Here is a 24,971-nt window from a genome sequence, read left to right on the forward strand (position 1 = left end):
CTACAACATTCTAGAAAATTCTCTACAGCTACTCAGCACTGAATCTACCTGGAATGTTCTGGAAAATAGGTAAATTTGAAAATTTCATTACCCATGTCACAAAATCTAAGTTTGAAGAAAAAAATAGGTCTTTTCCATTTACTTTAGGCATAAGAAATTGGGAAATAACACTTTCTACCCAGGAACAAGAAAAAGTAAAAATGTTGTTACACAGTGTAATAATTATATTCAATTAATATTTTCAGAAATATATTCTTGGGTTTACAATGAATTAATCTGACGAACTAAACCATTTCTTTTTAATCATTTAATTTTTAAATGAAACGTGTTCATGAGTATTTCAAAAGTCAAATATTGCTGAGTGAGACATAGCTGTAGAATGCAGAACTGTCGATCCAATAGAATAGTTCGTGTTGCGATGTTGCAAATATATTCCACTCTGCACTTTGGGGGTGTGGTGCGTAATAAAAAAGACTGTCAATTCCTTCTGTTCAGTTAGGGTATAACAAATGTTGACGATGAGTGCTGTTGAGTAATTGCCTTCCTTTCAGTATATCAATTCCATATTAGGGATAACTAACGCAGGTAACTCTTGCAATGCTTTGTGCGAATATCTGAAACAAACAATACCTAATTATTGATGCTTTTTTGTAGAAAAGTGTAATATATACGTTTTAGTGATTCTTAAGGAACAAATTATTATATTTCCGTTTGTTACTTATTTTTATCGTTAAAATTAGAAAGAAGTCATTCTTTGTTTTTTCTATAGATCGTGGCTCTGCCTTCTGAGGCTCCATAGATCGTGCCGAGATGAGCTCCGCCGAGTCGGACGATCAGTCGGATGAGGAGCTGCCTATATTCCGTCCCTTTACCAGGGAGTCTTTGGCGGCCATTGAAACCCGCATTGCGGAGGAGATTGCCAGAAAGAAGGAGCTAGCTCAAAGAGCGGAGGAAGGAGTAACGTGTGCAGCGGCAGGTGGTTTTGTGGATACCGAAATATATATTCCAGCCCACGCGGAAGAGATCCTAAAGCCTGACCCTATGCTTGAAGCTGCTATGCCCTTACCAAAATCACTACATTCAGAGCTACCCTTACAATTGATTGCCACTCCTATCGAAGACATTGATCCTTACTACGAAAACAAAATGGTAATTGTAATTTTTTATTGTCTTAGATTACTTCGTTTTATTCTGTTGCTTTTTTACAAAGAGTGCTATTATTGTCATTTTTGTTTTGATTCTGATTATCTCAGATATGTATATATGTTTATTACAGTGAGGTACAAACATATTCATTTGTCTTCAGCAAATTATTCTGTTGATTATAACGACGTCGCTAAGATTTAATCACATTGTTCAAACAACTAATTGATAATGATACTGGGTGAAATGCTGTTAGTGTCACAACAAGCTGAGATACTATGTATGTGATACTTTTAAATACTGATGCCGTAGACTTGAGTAAATATACCTGTTGTTATTTAAGATATCATTTCATTTTTAATATGAAACTACTACTAAGGATTTAGTGTGGTAGCTAGTATATTCATACTACTGTATAGTTAGATTATTAAGACCAATGTAATGTGCATATATGTAGTTGGAAACTTAGAAGCTCCTTGAATTTTTTTCTAACGAATAGTTAATTACATGTACTGTTCTAAAATTGCAAATTCTGTACCATTGTATTGCAGATCAATATTTGGACGGTAAACAGTATTTTTGGAAGAACTGAAGACGATATTTTAAGTACGTAGTTTTGCTGTTGAAATTAGGGCAGGTCAAAAGTTAACTATGGCTTTCAAATAATATATTTCGTTCCTTAAAACGGTTTGTTGAGCTCTTAGATTATTATTACGGGCATACAACTAGTTTACTGTGTCATCTTCTTTGTGGCACTCTTTCCATTTCTTGGGTAGCTTGTTGGTTATACAAACTTATTTATGGCAGTATATCCCCCTGTTGTACAGTTTATTCTTTTTGTTGGGAATATTTTTTACTATAACAATTTGTTTATTGGTTGTCTCTTTAGTTGAAGCGTGGAACAACCTTTAGTTATTAAGCTTTTTTGTGGTATTGTCTTCACCTTAAGTGCATGAAAGTTTGTTTATAGCAGGTTTTTAGGGCAGTGCCTCAGCCGATTAGTCACAAAAGTTTATTTATCGCTACATTTATGTTTATAGTGCAGTTTGTTCGTAGTTACAGCTTACTTCAAAGTAAGCTTTTCACCTTTTGTACAGTTTATGGTCATGCCAGTTTTTATAGCAGTCTTTTCACCTGTTGCGCAGACTGGTTTGGAAATTTTATCAAGATATTTTACAAGTACTCGATTAAATCATCTTTTGCTGAAATAATAGCCTGGGCATGAGATTGTATAGACTCTGCAAGATGACGTAAAGGATTTTGTTCATTTGCAACCAATTATTACAGGTATGATTAACAGTTGACTTACGTATGTTAACAGATTATTACATTAATTAATACAATGTTTATATTCATCACACTGAGAACCGATGATCATGCTGCCCAGAAAACGTTACCAAAAATGTTTTGGGTTTTTGAACCAATTGTAACTAAAGATCGTCTATGAAAATTCTTTTATACATCAGAATTAAATTGTAGTATTTTGGAATAGATACAATTGAAAACAACATTCCAATATACACTCTGTGTTATTACCTATCCTCAGGAATGCTTGTTTGTTTTGGAATTTCGCACAAAGCTACTCGAGGGCCTTCTGCGCTAGCCGTCCCTAATTTAACAGTATAAGACTAGAGGGAAGGCAGCTAGTCATCACCACCCACCGCCAACTCTTGAGCTACTCTTTTACCAACGCATAGTGGGATTGACCGTCATATTATAACGCCCCCACGGCTGAAAGGGCGAGCATCTTTGGCGCGACCGGGATGCGAACCCGCGATCCTCAGATTACGAGTCGCACGCCTTAACACGCTTGGCCATGCCGGGCCCCTCAGGAATGCCAAAAAAACCTAAACTGAATATCTCTAAACTGGAATGCAGTGCTCTGAACCATCTGAAACGGGATAACACTATTAACATTCTATCAGCAAATATAAGTAAACAGTATAGTGTAGTCATTCTAGACGTCAAAGAATATAACATGAAGATCAAGTCGTTACTAGACAAACACCAATACAAAAAAAATCACCAATAATCGTACAGAAAAGACAGACTCATAAACAGAACACTGAATTAATTTCAGAAACAAAAGTTAATCAAAGAGAAGTTTGCCAAAGATATACGAACCAACGACAATTTTCCCCCTCTGTTCTACGAAGTATCCAAGATACAGAAACCTAATATTCTTTTAAGACTTATAGTCAGTGCTATAAATTCACCTTTTACATAACACAATGAAATCTTTGCTAAAAAGATTGCCAGATTAAAGTTCAATAACCTGTGGTTGCCATTGGTTTAAGCTACATGCAGTTTTTCCGCTATTCATGACCTGAAAAAACAAACCAATTACAAAATTACCTCCAGAATACTGCCGACACCACTCATATAAACCGATTTCCACCATATACATTGTTTTGTGTGTGTGTGTGTGTGTTTTTTTTATAGTATCTTTGTGGTAATAACATCACAACTCAACCCAAAAATGCGCTTCAATTCTATCCCGTTCAGTTAAAGCGAGTTTTCTCGGGGTTCTCTTTGTTCCTGCCACAATTTATGCATTGGGATTATAACTCTGTTAAGACTTGTTTATCGTGTAGTTTTTTTGTTTTTTTTACTCTTTCGTTTGCCTTATTCTCGCCGATGGTTCTCATTGGCCTTGTCTTTGTTTCTTTGTCTTCACTCCTTTTCCAGACATTGATTCTTTTCCGCTACCAGTTTCTCTTTATCACCACATCAATCAGAACCTTGTAAAATAAACCACTATACTGTTGTGTCTAAATCAAATTCTCTAATGTGGAGCGAAGAAGAATTCCAAAATCTTCGAAGACCTCAGTTGACAAAAGGTTTGAATAACATAACTGTCATCTAAACAGTTTTTTTATCTAAGTATCTAACATGTTAGTTAGTTAGTTACACACATATGTTTCCAGTATACTCTCCATGGGGTTTCCTTACTGCTTGTGGTGACAAGTCAGAAACATTTTCAGGGATCTCAAGAACTTGTTTCTTTCTTGAATTTCGCGCAAAGCTACAAATGGCTATATGCGTTAACCGTCTGTAATTTAGTAGTGCCAGACTAGAGGGAAGGCAGCTAGTCATCACCACCCACCGCCAACTCTTGGGCTACTCGTTTACCAATGAATAGTGGGATTGACCGTCACATTATAACGCCCTCACGGCTGATAGGGCGATCATGTTTGGTGTGACGGGGATTCGAACTCGCGACCCTCGGAATGCAAGTCGAACGCCTTAACCCACCTGGCCATGCCGGGCCTAACCTGAGAAACTCGCGATGTTCATGGCGACAGAAAACTTTTCGTCAAATTCGATATAACAGAAATTTGAATGTAGTTATTATTCTTTACGAAAACAAATTATACCTTTGGTCTGTTCAGTTATAGGTCTTTAAAGTTATTCTTTTTCGCTTATTTATAAAATTATATTTGTATGATATTTTAATTAAATGTTCTAAATGGCAACAGTGGAACCTTTTTTTAATTAATCGGTTTGTCTGTCATTCGTTGAGCGCGTTTGTTGATACCTTCGACTTGTAAACTGTAAGTTTTTTTTTAAATTTACAATTCCTAAATTTAAGTGAATCTTGTTTAAAATTTACAAGTTAGTCATTTATTTATAGTATTTTATCATTTCTTTATAGATAACTTTAAAAATATTGCTTAGTGGTTGACTGGTATCTCAATTATTTACAAATGTTGTCAGTATTACTTATGGATAACTTGGAGTAACGCTGAAGCTCTGAAATGCTTCCCACTCGCTATCATAGCGAGAACTTTGTCATATTGGTATTGGAATTTTTAACATAACGGAACTTTATGTGCACATAGATAAACGTTCGCATCAAAAATCTTCAAGAATTTAGGTGTACCCGTCCCAGAGTACTCGAACCAGAATCGTCCACAGCCACAAGAACTTCTTCCACATCTCTTAAACCAATATATCACCTATCACGTTTTAAAACTCTCACGCGTCTGAAAGTGTGCGTATCCAACGATATCACGTTTTAAGTCCCAGATCTTCTTTCTGTAGCCCAACACGCTAAACAGTAGTATTTCTATTTTTAATCAAAAGTGAACTCGTCTACTGAATACATACATTTTGAAAAGAGATTTCGATAATTAAACGTTGTAATGTCGTTAATTCCTTAATAAACGTATTGATGCACATTTTCTCTCTGTCTAAATATTATGAAAACACTCGATACAAGTTATTAAACCTGAAGGTGCACATATTAATTAGAAAAAATGAAGTCAAATAACTGTATTACACTTTAATATGTCTTCCAGTTTTTACTTCTAAACGTAATGTGAGTTTCATGTAATCAAAACAAACATAGTTAAAATTAAATAATATACATAAATTTAGACACAGTGAAGAATAGCCAGAGGCACAGTAAAAAAAATAAGTAAAAAGTTTAATTTTATCCTACACAATCAAAACAAGGTAGGGAAGTAGCAAGTATAATTGTACATTCAGTTAGATATAGTGAGTATTAATGATATTTTTTACTGTAATGTGTATAATATCTTTCAAAGTTCGGCCTACCTAAAATTTTACGTCAAATCTAAATACATGCACTAAGTTAAAGATTGTAAAACTCGTCTTCATGAAATAGCAAAGAAAGGAATAAGTTTAATTATAAAAAATTGGAAAGAGCCAATCATCTATCAAATTAACTCTAGTAAAAAATGTAAATACTGTTACAAAACACGTGAAAACAAAAACCGTCTATTTATATAGTGAGGTATAAATTAAATGTAATACGGTAGTCTCAATCATTTGAATGTTTCCCATGACTAGAAATGGCTAGGGTCTCACACGATAGTTTATTTGTATAAACACGAAATTTAACTAAACTTCAGATTAAAAGAAAAGTGGAGGTGAAAGGAGTTTGTACAAATACCCAATTGTGTGTACAAGGTGTGATAAAAAAGCTCTAAGACTTCACTTTCATTTCAAAGAATAATGTACATACATCAGTATTATATGCTATCCCTTGAAATTAATCTCCCCCAGCTGATACACACTTGTTCCAACGTTCATGCCATTTTTGGAAGCAATGCTGAAAGTCTTCAACTGTTATGCGGCTAAGTTCTGCTTTCATATTAATATGAATGGTATGAATGCCATCAAATATATTTCCTTTCAAGTTAATTTTGATTTTTAGAAACATAAACAAATCACAGGGGGCAAGATCAGGAATGTTATCACAAGAATGTTTTCCTGCCAAAAAATCTTGAACAGACACAGCAATGTGTGAAGGTGCGTTGTCATGATGAAGAAACCAGTTACTATTCTCCCACAGCTCGAGACGGTTTCTTCTAACTTTCTCCCTCAAGCAAAAAAACCTTGGTTGCGTGCGTGAATGTGACGGAAAAAAAGAGAAACTATAATAGCAGCTTACAAGAATATGCGTTTCTGCAAGAAGTAATTTCTATAACAGTTGAAAGACTCATCAATGGTGTTTTATTTTGTTTGTTTCTCAATTTCGCGCAAAGCTACATGAGGGCTATCTGCGTTAGCCGTCCCTGATTTAGTAGTGGAAGACTAAAGGGAAGGCAGCTAGTCATCATCAACCATCGCTAACTCTTGAGCTACTCTTTTACGAACAAATAATGGAATGACCGTGAAATTATAACCACATCGCGATCGTCAGATTACGAGTCGAACGTCCTAACCACCGGGCCATACCGGACCCTTATCAACGAAAGTACCTTATAATATAGGAACTGGAAGAGCGAAATATTAATAAAAACTATTACGTATTATAACTTATCTTGGACGAGTCTCCGATTTACTATGTTGCATATTACTATTTGAAATAGCTGACATTTTAATTTTAATTTAGAAGCTAATTAAATGTCTATTTATAATATTTGCCAACAAAAGTGATACACGCAGTTGTCTTTATTAACAAGGAATATATTTAAATATATAAACAATTTATAATAACGGTTATTACAAATAATGATTTATATATTTTTTTGTTTACAAAGTTACAAACAATACTGAGTCTTCTATCTGTCTGAAGTCGAATATTTTATCGATGGTTCACGATAAACGAATTAATTCTGCGTTAATACACGGGAAGCCAACTAGCTTCTTCAGACGTGAGTTTTTTGGGTTTTTTTCCGACGAAAATATCTAATATCCTCATAATGTCCGAAGTTTATTCTCTGAAGCTAAATGAAATCTATAAACGTTCCTGGTCAAATGTCTGTAGTTTTCCTATTAATAAACGTTTATTAGAGTTATAGCTTCTGAAGTTTATAGTATACTCACTGCAGCAAACCAACAATATTGAACTGTCTCTTCGCGTTGCATTAGTTGCCTTAAATAGCTTGAGAGCAGGGTTTATCGAAATTTTAGTTGGCAATAATACTGGCAATCACTAGTATTTTTACATACGCACCTAGTACATTGCTCATTTTTACACTCGAGAATCTTTTACAGATTTAGAGAATAGGCGGGACTTTCGCAAAACCCATTTAACAATATAACTTGCATGCATTTCGTAATATATATAAAACTGAAAGAAATACATTTATTAAAATAATTTACATTAGTGACATCGGTAAGTCTACGGATTTACAATACTAAAATCAAAGGTTTGATTCTCCCTGGTGTACACAGCATATAGTCTCATCTGGCTTTGCTATAAGAATAAATACATACACACACACAAACACATACATTACAAAAAATTAAAATTCAATCATAATACACACACACACAAAGTAGAACATAGAAATAATCGATATTAAATAACATGTATAAAACAGATATAACAATAATTTTAATTGAGTGACAGGAATTAAAATGTTATTGATGCAATAATATTAGAGAAACCCATTTTAAAACAGAATTCCCTATGATTCTTCAGTAAAACTGTGTCAAAGAACGAAGTTTGTTAACACAGGTTCATACTTTTCCGGTAGGCTTCTTTTATTTTTTTGTCGACTTATGACTTAAATCTGGATCCACTGCGAATGAAAACCATGCAAATGATGAAATGGTTAGGCTGGTTAAAATGTAGAGTAAGAGAAAAGATATTTTTAATCTTGATTTGTCATGTTCATGCTGTCTAACCTAACTTTTTATTCAATTTGTAAATTGGGTAGAAGCTTACGAAAAGTACTACGTGGAAAATGAGTGTTATAAATAGTTTAAAATACGCAGTAAAAAGAAAATAATATATTGGATTGTCCAGAAATAAATGTTAGGATTCTCACAATGAAATTTAGAAGCTGAATATTGAGTAACTTATCGTTGATTGGTTGGTTTAATCCAATGTTTGGTTTGTCGCTTACGAGGTGTCTTAATTGTCTATTGTTTTCACTCCACTCAGAGTACGTTTCGCAACCCCAAAGTTAGCATAGACATGAAGGACTTTTGTCTGATTTACCTCTACGACTTCAAACTTGGATGAAAAGCTACCGAAGCTACACGAAACATCAACCAGGAATTTGGCCATGGATTTGTTACTGAACGTTTGAAGGAGATGTATAACAAGTTATTTGAGAGTGCTCCAAAGATCCATTCAGATTTTTCTCGACTCTCTCGTTTTTTGACCGTGACATCTATTGGGCTAGTACTAGGAGGAGGTGGAGCCAGAGGGTCGGTTCATGTAGGAATGATTAGAGCCATTCAGGAAGCTGGTATTCATATTGAGATGGTTGGTGGAGTAAGCATTGGTGCTTTCACTACCGAAGCTACACGAAACATCAACCAGGCATTTGGCCATGAATTTGTTACTGAACGTACAGTTCAGCGTTGGTTCCAAAGGTTTTGACATGGAGATGAAAGTCTTGAAGACCACAAAAGTCATGGAAGGAAGCCATTCTCAGATGAAAACACATTAAAAGAAGCAGTTGAGACTGACCCTCGCACAACAGTACGTGAGCTTGCAGAAAGGCTAGGCACAAGCAAAAAATAACATTGCCAGCCACGTGAGTGCGATTGGAAAGACAAAAGTTGGCTAAGTGGGTTCCACATGAGATGACTGAAGATCAACGAAATCGGCGTTATGAGACCTGTCAAGGATGACACTCCAAAAATTGAAGGAGGTTCTGCCTAATCCCCTATTCCCCTACAGAGTTTCATTTTTCAAGCACTTTGATAACGTTTTGAACAATAAACACTTTCAAAACTAAGCAGCTGCAGAAGGAGCTTTCACAAAGTTCATTAACCATATAAACTGATTTCTACAGCAGGGGCATAAACAGCATCGTTACACGTTGCCAAAAGTGTGTTGAACCAAATGGTGCTTGCTTTAATTAAAGCATGTTTTACAACACTGGTTTATACTTTTCCAAACTTCGCAATTCAAAACCGACATTTATTTCTGGACAATCTAATATTTTTGATAAAGCAGTTTAAACTAATACACGTCAAAATCAATCACAAATCAGGAATAAATCAGTCATAAATTGGTAATGACGTTAATTGTCTAATTTTGCAACATTTATTTGTTCAGATTAAGTATTTATACTGTAGAGTAACACGTTATATTTTAAAACTACAATAAGTATCTAAAAATACTGACCTGAAGATATTAATGTAAATGCAATATTTTCCTTAATCTCAGAATAAAATGTGTATAAACTACTTCAGTGACATTATCATCAAATAAATCAATAATATTAAATTTAATTTAATATTTGTTTTCAACAATTACAACTAAATGCGTTGTTGCTATTTCTGTTTGCGTTGATGATTTTGTTTTAATAAAAATACATGATAAATACTTTCACGATGTTTCAGTCATTTCTATATTTGAAAAATATATATACGTACATACATTTTAAACTTTGTGAAAAAACATTTCCAAGATGAGATTCAGAATTTGAAATATATTTTAACAAAGTGGTAAACAAACTCTGGAAGTTACTATAGTTTTATAAAATTTTATCTTTCTATAATATTTTTTAAGGAATTGAACAAGTTTAATTATCTAAATGATCTAACACAGTGCTGTTCATTGGTAGAAAGTTTAGGAATCAAAAAGGTATACTGTATTAACTTTTTTCTTATTCTGGATGATGCTGTTTTTCCAGACATTTGTAGTTATCAGTAAAGGTAAAGATATTTTCCGGTTCAGTGCCACAAACGCTCTCTGGATCCTGAGTCCTTTCAATCCCATCCGTCGTATCGCCATCTATGTTCTCGTCCATCCTTTATTTAGTTTTTTGGTCATCGTCACCATCCTCGTTAACTGTGTTCTCATGACCCTGCCCTCTAATGAAAAAATAGAACAGTCCGAGTAAGTAACAATAGCTTTCAGTATCTTGTGGAAAAGCCGTTTTTTTTTTCTGCATATTTCAACTGTAACTGTGCCTCGAGTATTTATATTCATTATTTCTTTAGGTCAGCATTAGGAGTATTTATAGTATAGGTTATATTTTCATAATATATTGCAGGAAACTGTTTAGTTTGTTTTAACATTACAAGAATAAAAATAAAACAAACAGTTAATTTACTTATAACATTTTTAACGACATAAGATGTGACTTAATGTTAGGTTTTAGTAAATTACGTATCCGTTGAATATTTCAAAACACTAAACTTCTTTAGAGTTTTTTTTAGTTCGGTTCCTGTACATAACTCATCATTTTCTTTAATTAATAAAAACATTTTCAGAAAGGAAATAATATTTACATCTTATCCTTTAGAGTCATCTTCACCTCAATCTACACCGTTGAATCCGTTGTAAAAGTGACTGCTCGTGGTTTTATACTTGAAAGATTTACATATCTTCGAGATCCTTGGAACTGGTTGGATTTTATCGTGATAACTTTAGCGTAAGTGCATGATTTACTTGATTTTTAATTTTCTCACAGCTCTTTAGAAATACGATTTCCTTATATGATTTTAATACTTATTTTGCAATCTTCTGAAACAGTATTATACACATAAACAGATTGCAACTTGTATTAAATACACATACGTTTATAGAATTTTTTGTTGTCCAATATAATCCAAGATATGCTGAGAAATGAAGAGCGATAAGATATTCGAAAAAACATGAATTATTCAAGTATCGTGCACTTATGTGCATAATAGTTGCTATATTCAATATATGTAGTTGTTAAAGTTACCGTTTTTTGCGATTCAAATTTTACCCTAATGTATATGTGAGACCCAGGAGAAAATACTATTTCGCTAATATAATGTAGAATTAAAATCAATCAAAAACACCATCTACATAAAACAACGTGATCACTCCTATCGACCAAACAAAATAACTTTATTTTATCTTTATTCATTCTTTTTTACAGAAACAATAACTTGAAATACAATAGCACAGCAAAGTTATGATAGTCATAAATAAATGTCAGTCAAATTGATTGTTTCTGCTTGTGTACAACCTTTCGATTGCGTATTTTCTGTGACAAAATTTCACATAGGTTCACCTAATAACATCTGTAACCCGTTTTCCTTTCACAAAGAATATGTATCAACTCAATACATTTAATTAATTCTGGAATCATTACGTAGAAGAAAGATATTAAATTAATAACAAATATAACGTCATGTTTTTCATGATATTGATTGAAGAGCTTGCTCTGCAAATCAGCTTCAGCTCAACCATAACTGATATCTGATTTCCTGAGATTTCTCTGATACAGGACACATATGTCAAGTCCTAATTATTAGATGTTAAAAATTCTATGATCTAGCTTGTCGTTTTGAGTAAAATAGAAATAAAAACAAGAAGCAAATAAAGCTGAGAAGGAAAGAAAAATGGAGAATAATCTGTTTTTGTTCTTTTAATATTTGAACTTTTGGATTTAAAATAAGTTCAAACATGATGTTTAACGAAGAGTAATTAAATTTGTATTTAATTAAGCCAAATTGTAACGTGTCTAAAGAATTTCGAGTTTATCTTAAAATCTTGTAATTATGATTTTCAATCACTTTTTTTTCCTCCTTGTACAAGGTATGTGACAATGGGGGTGGACTTGGGAAATCTGAGCGCCCTCAGGACATTTCGTGTCCTTAGAGCCTTAAAAACAGTAGCAATTGTTCCAGGTAAAGATTTCTACTTATTCATTGTTCAGTTTATCAACCACTTCATGCATTTCCTTAGTTTTTTAATATCTTACCTTAACACACAACAGTATACTCTAAGTACACGAATGCCTGTCCTTTGGCATTGCATTTAACTGACTCGTATTTTATCATAGTCTGCTCTAAGTAGCTTTCTCCAAAGTATGGCTATTCAATCAGTCAAAAATTTATTTCGCTGAATGTTAAAATATTGAAAATACTGCTCAGAAGAAAGTTTTACAAAGAATATTACCAATAGGTGTGTGTGTTTTCTTATAGCAAAGCCACATCGGGCTCTCTGCTCAGCCCATCGAGGGGAATCGAATCCATGATTGTAGCGTTGTAAATCCGAAGACATACCGCTGTACTAGCGGGGTGCTTCCAATAAGAATTCAATATTCCTTAGTTTAAGACTGTGACTTAAAAAACAACAATTCTACATATTTTAGTTTGGAAATCGGATTTCTATGAATATAAAGATAAAGAAGATAAAAAGAAACACGCAAAAATATATATGTATAAGTGTAAACAGACAAGGGATGACAGTTATGAATGTATATTAATTTAAATGTTGTTAAAATTTAACAAAACCTCTTTCTTCTGAAAAAATTAAAATAAAATTTCTATACAATGCTGCATTTTACATTTTTCATGTAAGATGTTCTTTTAAGAGCCGATTTTCACAGTATTGTGTTTGTCTTTTTATGCTAATTAAAATGTTACACTTTTATATTTTAATTAAACTGTACGTGCAATAAATACGTTTTCAACATGTTTCTATTTGAATTTCTTTTATGTTTGTTTTGTATTTTTAAATTTTGTTTACATATTCGAAGTTGTGTTGGGTTCTGAAAATCTTGTTAAAACGTATAAAAAGCAAAAATAACTAGTTCAGACTTTTTAAGATTAAGTATTCAAACTATAAACTTTGCTGGAGACAGTTTTTAGTTTGAATAGAAACTTGAGAAAAAGTATATTTTAGTAGTCACATACTTGATTTTGTATGGTTAGATAAGATTATGAATTAAATGAAATACTATGTATGACTGAATATATTTCATCGAATTTCGACATGTTTTACTAGCGTGTGTATGTTCTTTCGTCAAGATTTTAAATTTAATTCAAATTCCATATTTAACTTGATTCAGATTAATATTACCAATTTTAATACTTCAAAAGAAATTGGCCCGACATGGCCAGGTGGTTAAGGCTCTCGACTCATAATCCGAGATTCGCAGGTTCGAATTCCTCTCTCTCCAAACATCCTCGCACTTCCAGCTGTGGGGGCGTTATAATATGACGGTCAATCCCACTATTCGTTGGTAAAAGAGTAGCCCAACAGTTGGCGGTGGGTGGTGATGACTAGCTGCCTTCCCTCTAGTCTTACACTGCTAAATTAGGGACAGCTAGCGCAGATAGCTCTTGTGTAGCTTTTACGTGAAATCCAAACAAACCAGTCAAAATAAATTTCGTTTTATTTCTCTAGAATTCAATCAGTTTTGAAATACAATTAAATATCATACAACTCTTAAGATTTGTGAGTTTTACCAATATTTTGTAATAAAAACTAACTCACAATTTATGTGTTTAATTTTCTACTTTTCTCTTGTTAATTCGTATATTATAATTACGGACATCATATGTGTAAATTTTTTATTTCTGAAACATTACTTTTACACGTGTCTAATTTCAAACAATAATAGAAAACTAATAAGAATATAAAAGAAGAAATGCAGTCACACATCATTTACAATGGTTGACAATGGTTGGTCAGCTTTGGGTGTTTAAAATCGTACCTATAATTTAACTTCATGTGTTATGGTTTTTGGTTTTCTTTTATGTGTGATACTGTGGGTCATAGTAAACATAGGCTTGGCAGTTATTTAAAAGTGACAAAATTGGCGATTGTTAATGGCGCGGTTTGGCAAAAAATATTTGTCTTTTCAGTCATCTGTGATAATAATAATAATAAAAAAGTCTGTCTCTCTCCCTTTGTGTGTGTGTGACCTAAATAACTCCAAGAGGAAATAACCTAAAGATCTGAACCTTTTCACAAACACTAAGGATATTTTGAGGGTGTGTACCTGGGTATTTTTCAGATTTGTTTCAAACTAATTTTGGACAAGTTTTTGTCCTATAGTTCTTAAGACTCATAATTCTACTTTCTAATTGTGTAATGAAAAGTTTCATACTTTTTCTAATTCTTACTTACTGAATGAACAGTATTCAAAGATTTTTCTACCAAAAACTTCTTTTTAATACAAACATAGGAATTAGAATACAAATCTGAGAATTGAAAGATCCCACCCCAGTGGCACAGTGGTATATCTGGGGACTCACACCGCTAGAAACTGAGTTTGAGTACTCATGAGGGGCAGAGCGTTGTGTAGTTTCGTGATTAATTCCAAACAAACAAATAGATTTGAGAATTAAAAAAAAAATTAAGTTCGGGAAACGGCAACAAAAAACTTGAATAAAAATGTGGATCGGAGAGTATTGTATAATTCGGAGAAAGTTAATTCAAATAAAACAATTTAATTCTCTTGTTCCTAAAGTACCCAAGACCTTCACTTTTTCATTCTTCAAAACCTTATATGTAACCTTATACCTGAGAAATAATGGTTCCTGTGTGAGCAGATATCGAAACATATTCATTTTATTTTATTTTATTTATTTTGTATATTTTATTATCTTATAATTAATACTATAATTATGCTACGCTAGTTATAGTATTATCTTAAAATAAATATTATTGAGTACAGGCCAGGCGTGTTAAGGCATGCGACTTGTAATCTGAGGATCGCGCAAATCCCCGTTGCACCAAACATGCTCGCTTTTTCAGCCGTGGGGGCGTTTAACGTGACAGTCAATCCCACTATTCGTTGGTGAAAGAGTAGCCCAAGAGTTGGCGGTGGGTGGATGACTTCCCTCTAGTCTTACACTACTAATTTAGGGACGGCTAGCGCAGATAGCCCTCGAGTAGCTTTGCGCGAAATTAAAAAACAAACAAACAATTCTGTTATGGCTGTCACGTCTACGCTTCTTCATATCTATATGTTGTAAATGCAGTGTTGTTGTTTTTCTGGTAACTCCATATAGTGTGGCCAGGTAGGCTGGGTGCTTGACTCACAATCAGAGGGTCGTGGGCTCGAATCCACCAAACATAATCGCCCTTTCAACAGTGAGGATTTTATAATGTTAGGGTCAATGTGTTATTCTTTGATAAAAGAGAAGTCCAAACGTTGACTGCAGTTGATGATAACTAGCTGCCATCCCTCTAGCCTTTCACTGCTAAATTAGGTGCAGCTAACGCAAATAGTCCTAGTGTAGCTTTTTTCGAATTAAAAACCAAACTCCATTGTAATAATTCACCTCTATCATAGGTAACATTTGTATATGTTTTTCTTATTACCTAAGATTCACTCCCACACATTATGACTACTCTGGTCATTATTTGATACATCATTTCTTTTAATTTCCATCATTTTGTTATCCTGGTTTCACTGACTTCTTCAGTATTTCCATTGCTTTGAATTAGAGATTGTAGATATTAATAATTTTTATATCGTGCTACAGGTTCTCCAAGAATATTAATATTTTATGTATTATGGAAAAAACAACATTCAATATATTTGGTTTTCACCATACTTAACTTGAGACTTCCACTAAGTGCTCCTTCCATTGACTTATTTTTCTTTTAGTTTTTCTTGGTTTTCACTAAATATAATCACATCATTCACATATATCACGGTCCATGGTGCACCTTGTTGAATCTATTCTGTCAATGTATTGAGCATAACGGTGAATAAGAAGAGTATCAAACCAGATTTTTGGTGCATTCTCACTGCAACTGGAAAGTATTTTGTGTCATCTACAGATTTCAAACAATCACTAATAATTATGATATAATGATTGTATATGTCAATAATACGTCAGATATACTTTTCTGAAATTCTATTCTTTTTTAAACTACTCTAAAATTACTTTCTTTGGTACTCTGTCGTATGCCTTTTCCAACATCAAAATACTGTATGAACAATCCTCCTCTTTTCTCAGAGTCCTCAGAGTAAATAAAGCCTCCATTGTTGAGCATCTCATACAAATCAGAGTTGATTTTGTAAGATTGTGCTTTCTTGTCGGATTATTTTATGACCCTTTCTCATAAATATATCATATGACTCATTAAATTTGTTCTTAGAAAATGCAAATGTAGTTTGATATCGTCCTTTCTCTTATAAATGGTTAGAGTCATGCTTTTCCTCCATGTGCATGGCATTCAATCAGTTGTCAATATGAGGTTAAATAAACGTGTCAGCATTTTATCTCCTTTAACTTAGTGTCTTCCATGTCTCGATTGGGATTCTGTCTGGACAAAATGTCTCTCCTGTTTTCATTTTTCTCCAATGATAATGTTATTTCCCTTTCACAGTTTTCCAGTGCAAATTTCGAATTTTTGTATCTAGAAGAACATGGCTGTTTCGGATATCCTTCATTAAATAACTGGCTGAAGTATTTACATTATCTCTCTTCTATCTGCCTTTCATCACATGTCGGTTTTCTGTTTAAGATATTTATGAAGTTCATTTTAGTAATGCGTTTCATTAGTTCATGGATTATCGTCTGCCCTTCTTTGGTTTAAAATTTATCATAAATCTTCTTTTGTTTTCAGACTTTTTCCTGATAACACCTAGCTTTAACTTTCTTTACACTTCCTAATTTGCCACTAGATCTTCGGCACTATCGAATTTTGCCTTTGTGGTATAATATTTTCCTTAAATATAGTTCAAACACTCGTCACTCCATCACCATGTTTTATTATCAACAAATACTCCTACTTTCGACTCTCTTTTTTTTCGACGTTTTTCTTCACTTCCTTTCGTTCCATACTCATCACCAGCATTCTGAGTTAGACTGTGAAATTCTCTTCACAAAATATTTTATTCATTGTGTTTTTCTTCTGTTAACTAGTATGTAGTCAATGGATCTGCTCAAGTTTCCACTTTTGTCAGTTGTGGTATGTTTTGTGTTCTTTGTGAAAAATGTTGTTATGATTGAAACTTCATACGCCGTCACTACATTTAGAATCATTACGCCTTTCACATTAATCACCCCATGTCCTTTTTCCTGGTAGCCAACATGACAGTTTAGATCTCTCTAAATTATTGTTGTCTCTCTATTTTCTATGCTTTAAAGGATTTCCTCCCATTTCTCAAAAAATTGCCCTCATCCGTCGTCACATCCAGATTGTGATGCATACAGTAGGTACTCATTATTGTAATATACCACATACCTAGGGAAAATTGCAGTGAAATGAGTCTGTCATTCACATATTTAACCTCAATGATGCTACTCCCTTAATTTTTACGCCGTTATTTCCTGATACCGTTCCATTCTATATTATCTCCTTTTTCTTCTAATAGATACATCAGAGGGGTTTCTTGTCCAACAAACTCCGTTAAAACACTCTTCTGCGGTATCTTAACGTGTGTTGCCTCTGTCACAAAGGAGTCAGAAACAAAAAATAAGGTACCACATTCAAGTTTAGAGATCCTGCACATCTATCTACTCCTAGATCGTCATAGAGCTAGGGTGACTTTCTGAGCGTGTGAGATTCCCCTCCCTTTGTAGGTTACATTACTATATAAATAAAAATGTTCTCTCTCCTTGGCCATATCGAGGCCGTTTGCGAGGTTTGGTCCTACCAGCTTCAGAACAACGGGAGGAGTTTGCGCACAATCTAACAGAGTGGCAGACTGCTTGAATGAATATAGATTGATAAAACATAGAAAGAAATAGGCTCTATCCTTGCTCTTAACCTTGTAAGTCTCTATGCTTGATGAAAAACAGATTAAAACTCTGTCGTGAAAAATTTAAGCTTCTGTGTTACAAAGATTATTTTTGTAGTATTCGACAATTTTGAACCTATTGATAATTAAATTTGATGAGGAGAAACGAACTTTGAGAGTATAAAGTGGTAAGACGGCTTGATTAGTTAATAAACAAAACTTTATTAGAAGTTTGACATAGTAGCAAATGTACAACGCTTATTCTAAGTGTTCTTCTTTGAATTACAAAAATAAAAGGAGCAATAAAAATATCATGATTATATTTACCTAGGTTTGTATTCACAATTTGAAAGTTATATTTCTGCTAAGCTCAAATAAAACGTGGTCAGAACTTTAATATAAAGAGCTATTAAAAGATCGGAAAAAATAATCTTGTTTTTTTTTGTTTATTTTAATAACGAAGCTTAGAACATTACATAAGTGTTTCAAATTGACAATTCAAGTTTAATCTGATATTCAGTACTCAATCGGAAGGAATGTACGACTTTCCGAAGAATGTTGTACTGTATTTAAATACTCCTGTTATCTTTCATCATCAAAAAGAAAATTATTAAACAGTTGTACTGTGAAAGAATGAGGTAAAATAACTTTTCAGTACGAAAATTTAATAACTTCCTAAACATGTATATGTTTAAGGGCTCGAGGTATAACCATTAGTGTATTTACTCTACGACTGTGATGTTAACAATACCGATCCTAGATAACAATTTCAGGTAATCTGAATGTGTATGACTAAACTCTTAAAGAAGTGCTGTTAACCTCTCTCCCTTTCCTGTTGGCTATAATAATGATTAAATTATGTTTAGAAATATCTCTCTCAGTTTTTCCTAATTATACTACTACTATATGTAAAGCAGGTAGAAGCTTTAATTTCACTTAATTTGATCATTCAAAAAGCTTTAGATGAAGTTTTAAATCGGTATTATAAATGAGGTTTGTAAATGTCTAGTTCTATTACACATTTTACTTTCTTTAGTAAGGCTAAAGTAAGGTTATTTTGGCTTTCTATTAACAGAAAGTTCAGAGAAAATCACTATTAGTGTTAATTATTTTGGTGTGTTGTTTGGTTACTGTCTTTTATGAAAGTAACACATTCAGAAGTTTTATAATAATTGTCTTAAGAGAATTAATTTACTGAAATGTCTTGATAACTTTAATACAGAAGCTAGTAAACAAACTCGTATAATTATAGATAGAGCACTTGTTAGATTCTGTAATGATTATAAATATATAATTCATAATTGAGTGTCAACATAAGTTAAAGATAATTTGAGCTCTAATCCAAATCGGTCTCCACATATGTTTCAGAGCTCTATCATCCACTGCTGATTCATTTCTTCGAGTAGATTTGTTTTAAGTTGTAAATTTCTTGAGAAAAAAGTTGCAATAAAGATTATGTTGTATGCTGATTATCAAGCCTTTACTTATGTGGAAAATTTCATGGCATTCCCATTAAAGTAACTTTACGAAGAATAAAGCACCTTTTATTCTTTTCATAAGGTCAGTTAACTTCTAAATAAACATGAAGTGGCAAAAAATTGTGATTGCATATCCAATCATGTGCTGAAAAACCTAGCCTAGATCTCAAACTTCATAGTGATATTTGAAAATGACTTTCTTTAATTCATTCTTCACACATTAGGGGCCCCTTCTTGAACATGGGTAAGTCGACGGATTTACAACGCTAAAATCAGGGGTTCGATTCCCCTTGGTGGACTCAGCAGATATCTCGATGTGGTTTTGCTATAAGAAATCACACATTCAAACAGTGGATACTTTATTTTCAAACTACGTTGTTATCTCAAGATATATCCATGTAGATTGTATATTTTTTCAGCCCTAAGTGTCCTGTAATCTTCTATATCTTCTCTTTCTAGTAAGATTTACTGTACATAATTTTTATTGAATAGCCAGAAGAGTTTGCTTAGAACTTTGGTTGGAATCTTGGAATTCCGGGAAATGAAATGACTAATATAGCTAAGGTTGTTTTAAGTCCTCTCAAAGATATCGGTTCAGAGATGCCAGTAGAATACACTGATCATTTTCACTATTATTAGAAGTGTTTTTGAAAAAGTGGTGAAAGAGATGAGACACTGATGAATCATAAATGTATTACTAGAGGGTTGAACAACATGCCTTCTAAAAATTAATTTTTAAGCAAACAGTCAAAATGCTAAAATCGATGTTATGCTCTTTGAACGGATCTCAGTGTAAAGTAGACTCCCATTCTAATAGTTTGTGTTCAACCTATATAGTCAACAAAAATGTCAAACATTATCTTATATATTGTACAAGCAGTTAAGAAATGTTTTTATAGTCCTTAACGTGGTACCAGCAAACTCCCTGTTTCAGTCTACAATCGATTGTTAAGTAAATTTGGGTGAATTCATTATATAAATTCATCAACTAGTTTCCAACTTTAGTATCAGATCATCTCACAAGTAATGTCCGAAAATTTGATACAGAAAGTGCATCATCATTTCTTTAATGAATAAATTACATAGTAGAACGTGTATAAAAATGTTCAGACAAATAAAAGAAATTAACCCAACTCCACTTTTCAGATCATTAATTAAATAAACCCTTTTGAAGATGAATGTGTCTGATGAACACATTAGGAATATAATACTTTATGAGTTTAAAGTACTACTATTCAAGGTATTTATTGTGTGCAATCTCTTAATGAAAGAAAATGTCGAAGGTGGTTTCAGAAGTTCAGATTAGGTGACTACAGCTAAAGTGATGCGCCACGTTCAGGTTTTCCTGTTGAGTTTAATGAATACTTGCTGCTGACTGCACTTGATGAAGACTGTGCTGTAACGGTTGAAAAACTAACACAGAAGATTAATTCAACCCATTCAATAGTTCACCATCATCTGCAACAGTTTGGAGTGGTGTCAAAACTTGGAAATTTGGTCTCTCATGATTTGACAGAAGCCAACCTTAGAGCAAGAGTGGACATTTGCACTTCTCTGCACTCTCGTGAACGTAACTCACCTTTTTTGGACAGATTAGTGACTGGAGATGAAAAACGGATAGATAAAAATGTAAAGCACCGCAGACAATGGCTCAATGCAGGTAAACTGATTAAAGCACAACCCAAAATGGACCTCCTCCCTAGGAAAATCTTGTTAAGTGTTTGATGGGATATTGTTGGTGTGATCCACTTTGAGTTGCTGCCACTCAATGTAACGATTACGTCAGACTTCTATTGTCAACAGTTAGGGCGCTTGAATGTTGCACTGAAAGAAAAGAGGCCTGCTTTGATCAGCCGTAAAGGTGTTGTGTTACATCAGGATAATGCACGGCCTCATACAGCAAGGACCATATCTACAAAGACTGAAGAGCTAGACTGGGTAAACTTCCAGGTCCTCTTTATTCTCCAGACCTTGACCCATCTGATTGTTATCTATTCCGAAGTTTGCAGAACTATCTTGATGGAAAAGAGCTTGGCACACGTGAAGATGTCAAAACTACCCTCTCTACATTATTTTCCTCCAAACCCCAAGAATTTTATAAAAGTGGCATTTAGAAGCTTGTGAATCGTTGGCAGGAAGTAATTAATAATAATGGGACATGCATTATTAATTAAATAGCATTAAAAGCATTTGAAATTATTTCTCTTTTCCTGAACCTAAAATCGGACATTACTTAAGGGATGACCTGATATATAACATTCTATCATATAAAAATTGATTCAGTTCGTTATAGAAATTCATAGTGTAATAATGTTTAGAGACGGCTTGAAATTTAATGAAGAAAACTTTATTACAAGTAACAAATGTACCACGTTAGGCAAGTTTTGTCTCCATCATCTATAAGTAGTTTATATAAAGACACTAATAAATAAAAACAAGTGCTAACAAAAATGAGAGTTGTTGCACATATCAAAAGGATCCCAGAGTACAGGCTAAAATGTGGAATTGAATATGTACCCTAAATTTAGAGTAGACTACGGAAGTTGTACCCAAATTGAGGTAGGATACACTGTCTATTAATCTTAATCCCCGTTTGCAAGAGTCACATGAAGAAATTAATAAAAATAAGTAATAATAAAATAATCAAAATTAAATAATAGTACCCAGATCTTGCTTTTATAATTTCTATTTATTTTGATTATTTTATTATTATTTCATGTAGCTTCTTTGTTCCATACTATATATATTCAGGTGTCTATGTAAACTACTGGTAATACCTGATGACGAAAATTTTTTGAAAATTTGTACAGTCATTTATTGTAACAGTTTTTACATTACCAATTAAAGCCGTCTCCAATCAATATTATCTAACAGTGTGTTTCTCCTCATCAAGTTTCAATTCATAGTACTTTATGGATTACGACTTTGATTACATTTAACCTTTTTGTGTGTATCATTGTATTTTTACGTAGAATAATAGTATATGTTTTTTTATAGCAAAGTCACATTAAGCTATCTGCTGAGTCCACCGAGGGGAATCAAACCCCTGATTTTAGCGTTTTAAATCCATAGACTTACCGTCGTACTAGCGGGGGTCAGAATAATAGTCAGGAACCTTATGTTTACTTCATATACAGATTATGAAGTATTTATACACTTAAATTTTGCAGTAACAGTTTGAATTCTCCACTGTGTATTGTGTGATTTTTTTAGTGTTTTTCTTCTGTTGTGGTTTCTAATGTGCGAAATTACCCCATAGTACGTGCATCCTGAATTCAAAATCAAACAGTAGCATTAGCCATTATAAATCGCTGTTTGAAGATGTGATAATATATTCACATGAATGTTCCCATATTAGCTATATAACAATGAACATGTTTAGGATTCTAACAGCATACTCTTAATTTCTGTTTATAAATTTTAAAAACTTTCGTTTAATCGAAAGAGATATACATGTTTTAATTTCTTTAAAGCCCCAGTTATGCTTGTAAGTGACTTACTAACCTAGAAAAGGAAAACACACTATATGTTTAGTTATGGCCTTAACATAACACTATTCGGCAACTAACTAGTGTGGTGTCGAATGGTCTAATCATCAATCGTGGATAAAATGACACTATTGTTCAGGTGTTTTCGAGTGTGATGATGATGATAAATCACTAATCAACCATTTTAAAACTAGTTATCGCTAATGTAGTTTTGCTTCTAATAAAGTTCCATCGTAAAGTTCCTTATCTGAAAGTAGTGAACTGTATTTCAAACTCTATGTAAGCTTACATTTTTAAGAGTAAAGATGAAGGAAATGGGTTTACTTAATTTTATGAGTCATTGCAATTGATTGACAATATTTTAATCATTTTATTTTCTAGGTCTAAAGACCATCGTTGGTGCAGTGATAGAGTCAGTGAAAAACCTCAAGGATGTCATCATTCTAACAGTCTTCTCATTATCTATTTTTGCCTTATTGGGTTTACAAATATATATGGGTGTACTAACTCAAAAGTGTGTTGAAATTCCACCTGCAAACCTATCTCGTGAAGAATATGTAAATTTTGTAAATAATGAAAGTAAGAATGAATTTCATGTTTTATATATGACTTACTGGTATGACTTCAGTGCTTTATAGATGATGTATCCTGCCTATTGCATTGTGTGACAATTACTAGTTTAACTTTAGTGCTTTATGAACTGTACATCACGAATACAGCATGTATCTGTTCAATTTAATAGACAGAAAGACTAAACCTTTTAGTATTCTTTCTCTTAAACGTATGAAATCTAATGTTTAGACTGCATTAAAATTCATAATAATTTAACACTTTTCATTTTGCATGACAAAAATTGTGTTAGGTAATAATTTATACATGCATTTTGTTTTGTATCTGGCGAGCTAGAACAAATTAGTTCTGTTATATTAGATATTGCATACTTTGTTATAAACTAAGTTACAATTTTTATATAAAGTAATCATATACTTAATGTTTAACTCTCTTTGCAGTTTAATCCCAGTTTGGTTATATCAGTATATATTAAATATATATATATATATCAGTAAATATTAGTTTAGTAAGTTATAAAGTGTTGGAACTTTGATGATAATATTCTTTCGAAATATGGTACATCCTTTGTAAGGTTCTTATCTGATTTACGTAATTGTAATATTCTTGAATTTCACTTTTTTATTTTTGTTTACAAACAAATCCAAGTTTATTTAGTGATATCCTGAAATTAAACATGTGTTTATCTAAACTGAATATAATTTTAATTTGTTGTTGGTCTTAGAGTTGAATTAACTTTTTAAAATCATAGTTGATTTTTTACTTCTTGTAAATAGTAGGATATGATATGTGTTTTCACAAGTTTAATAAGTTTTCTTGTCAGTTTTTAGCCACAGTATTTAATTTAAAAATGTTAAATGTGATAATAACAACGAGGGAAAATTGGATTCTTACTGAAATATAAGTAGTGAAGCAATTGCTAACTATAATAGACTTACTGGCTTTATCACTTCTTGAAAACGCTTTCACGACTCCTTTCTTTGGTAATGCTCCACAATGTAATACACGTCGTTTGTGAACAAAACTATCACCTGATTATTCTAAGCCCAACCATGGTGTTTATATTAAATGCACTATATTCGTGTTGATTTGTTAGAAAGGCTTGTTTTTAATTATTTATTTATTTATTTTTGAAAGATTCGGTAATATAACAGCAACATATTTTAATTCAGAATTTCTGCGACTTTGAGTTGTAGCCGGAAGCAAACTACAATATTTCAAGTAGTATTTCAGTTAAGCTTTACCTTTATGTAAATAGGCCTACTATTATGAAAGTTATAGAATCACTGTTTGACAAGTCTGAAGTGGTGAAATGTTAATTAATAAAGAGTCTTTTGGTATTTTAACACACATATTACCTACTTGACCTTAAAACATAAAGAAAAATGAACGTATTATTAAAACCGAATCATTTGTATCCTTTGTACTGTTGAAAGAGTTAA

The 24,971-nt window shown here is 32.8% G+C and overlaps 1 protein-coding gene across 4 annotated transcripts in view; it reads left to right on the forward strand.

Annotated features, from left to right (window-relative positions):
• Nucleotides 1-24,971, forward strand: part of LOC143256592 (sodium channel protein para-like) — a 174,903-nt gene that overhangs the window by 37,189 nt on the left and 112,743 nt on the right. For all 4 annotated transcript variants that reach the window (XM_076514020.1, XM_076513991.1, XM_076514011.1 and 1 more), the window contains exons 2-6: nucleotides 770-1,149; nucleotides 10,215-10,420; nucleotides 10,830-10,958; nucleotides 12,098-12,189; nucleotides 23,341-23,538. In XM_076514020.1, the coding sequence (XP_076370135.1) occupies nucleotides 811-1,149; nucleotides 10,215-10,420; nucleotides 10,830-10,958; nucleotides 12,098-12,189; nucleotides 23,341-23,538 (964 nt within the window). In that variant the 5' untranslated portion in view covers nucleotides 770-810. The remainder of the gene's footprint in view (nucleotides 1-769; nucleotides 1,150-10,214; nucleotides 10,421-10,829; nucleotides 10,959-12,097; nucleotides 12,190-23,340; nucleotides 23,539-24,971) is intronic.

Source organism: Tachypleus tridentatus, chromosome 1 (genome assembly GCF_004210375.1).
Source record: "Tachypleus tridentatus isolate NWPU-2018 chromosome 1, ASM421037v1, whole genome shotgun sequence".
In the NCBI taxonomy this organism is placed as follows: domain Eukaryota; kingdom Metazoa; phylum Arthropoda; class Merostomata; order Xiphosura; family Limulidae; genus Tachypleus; species Tachypleus tridentatus.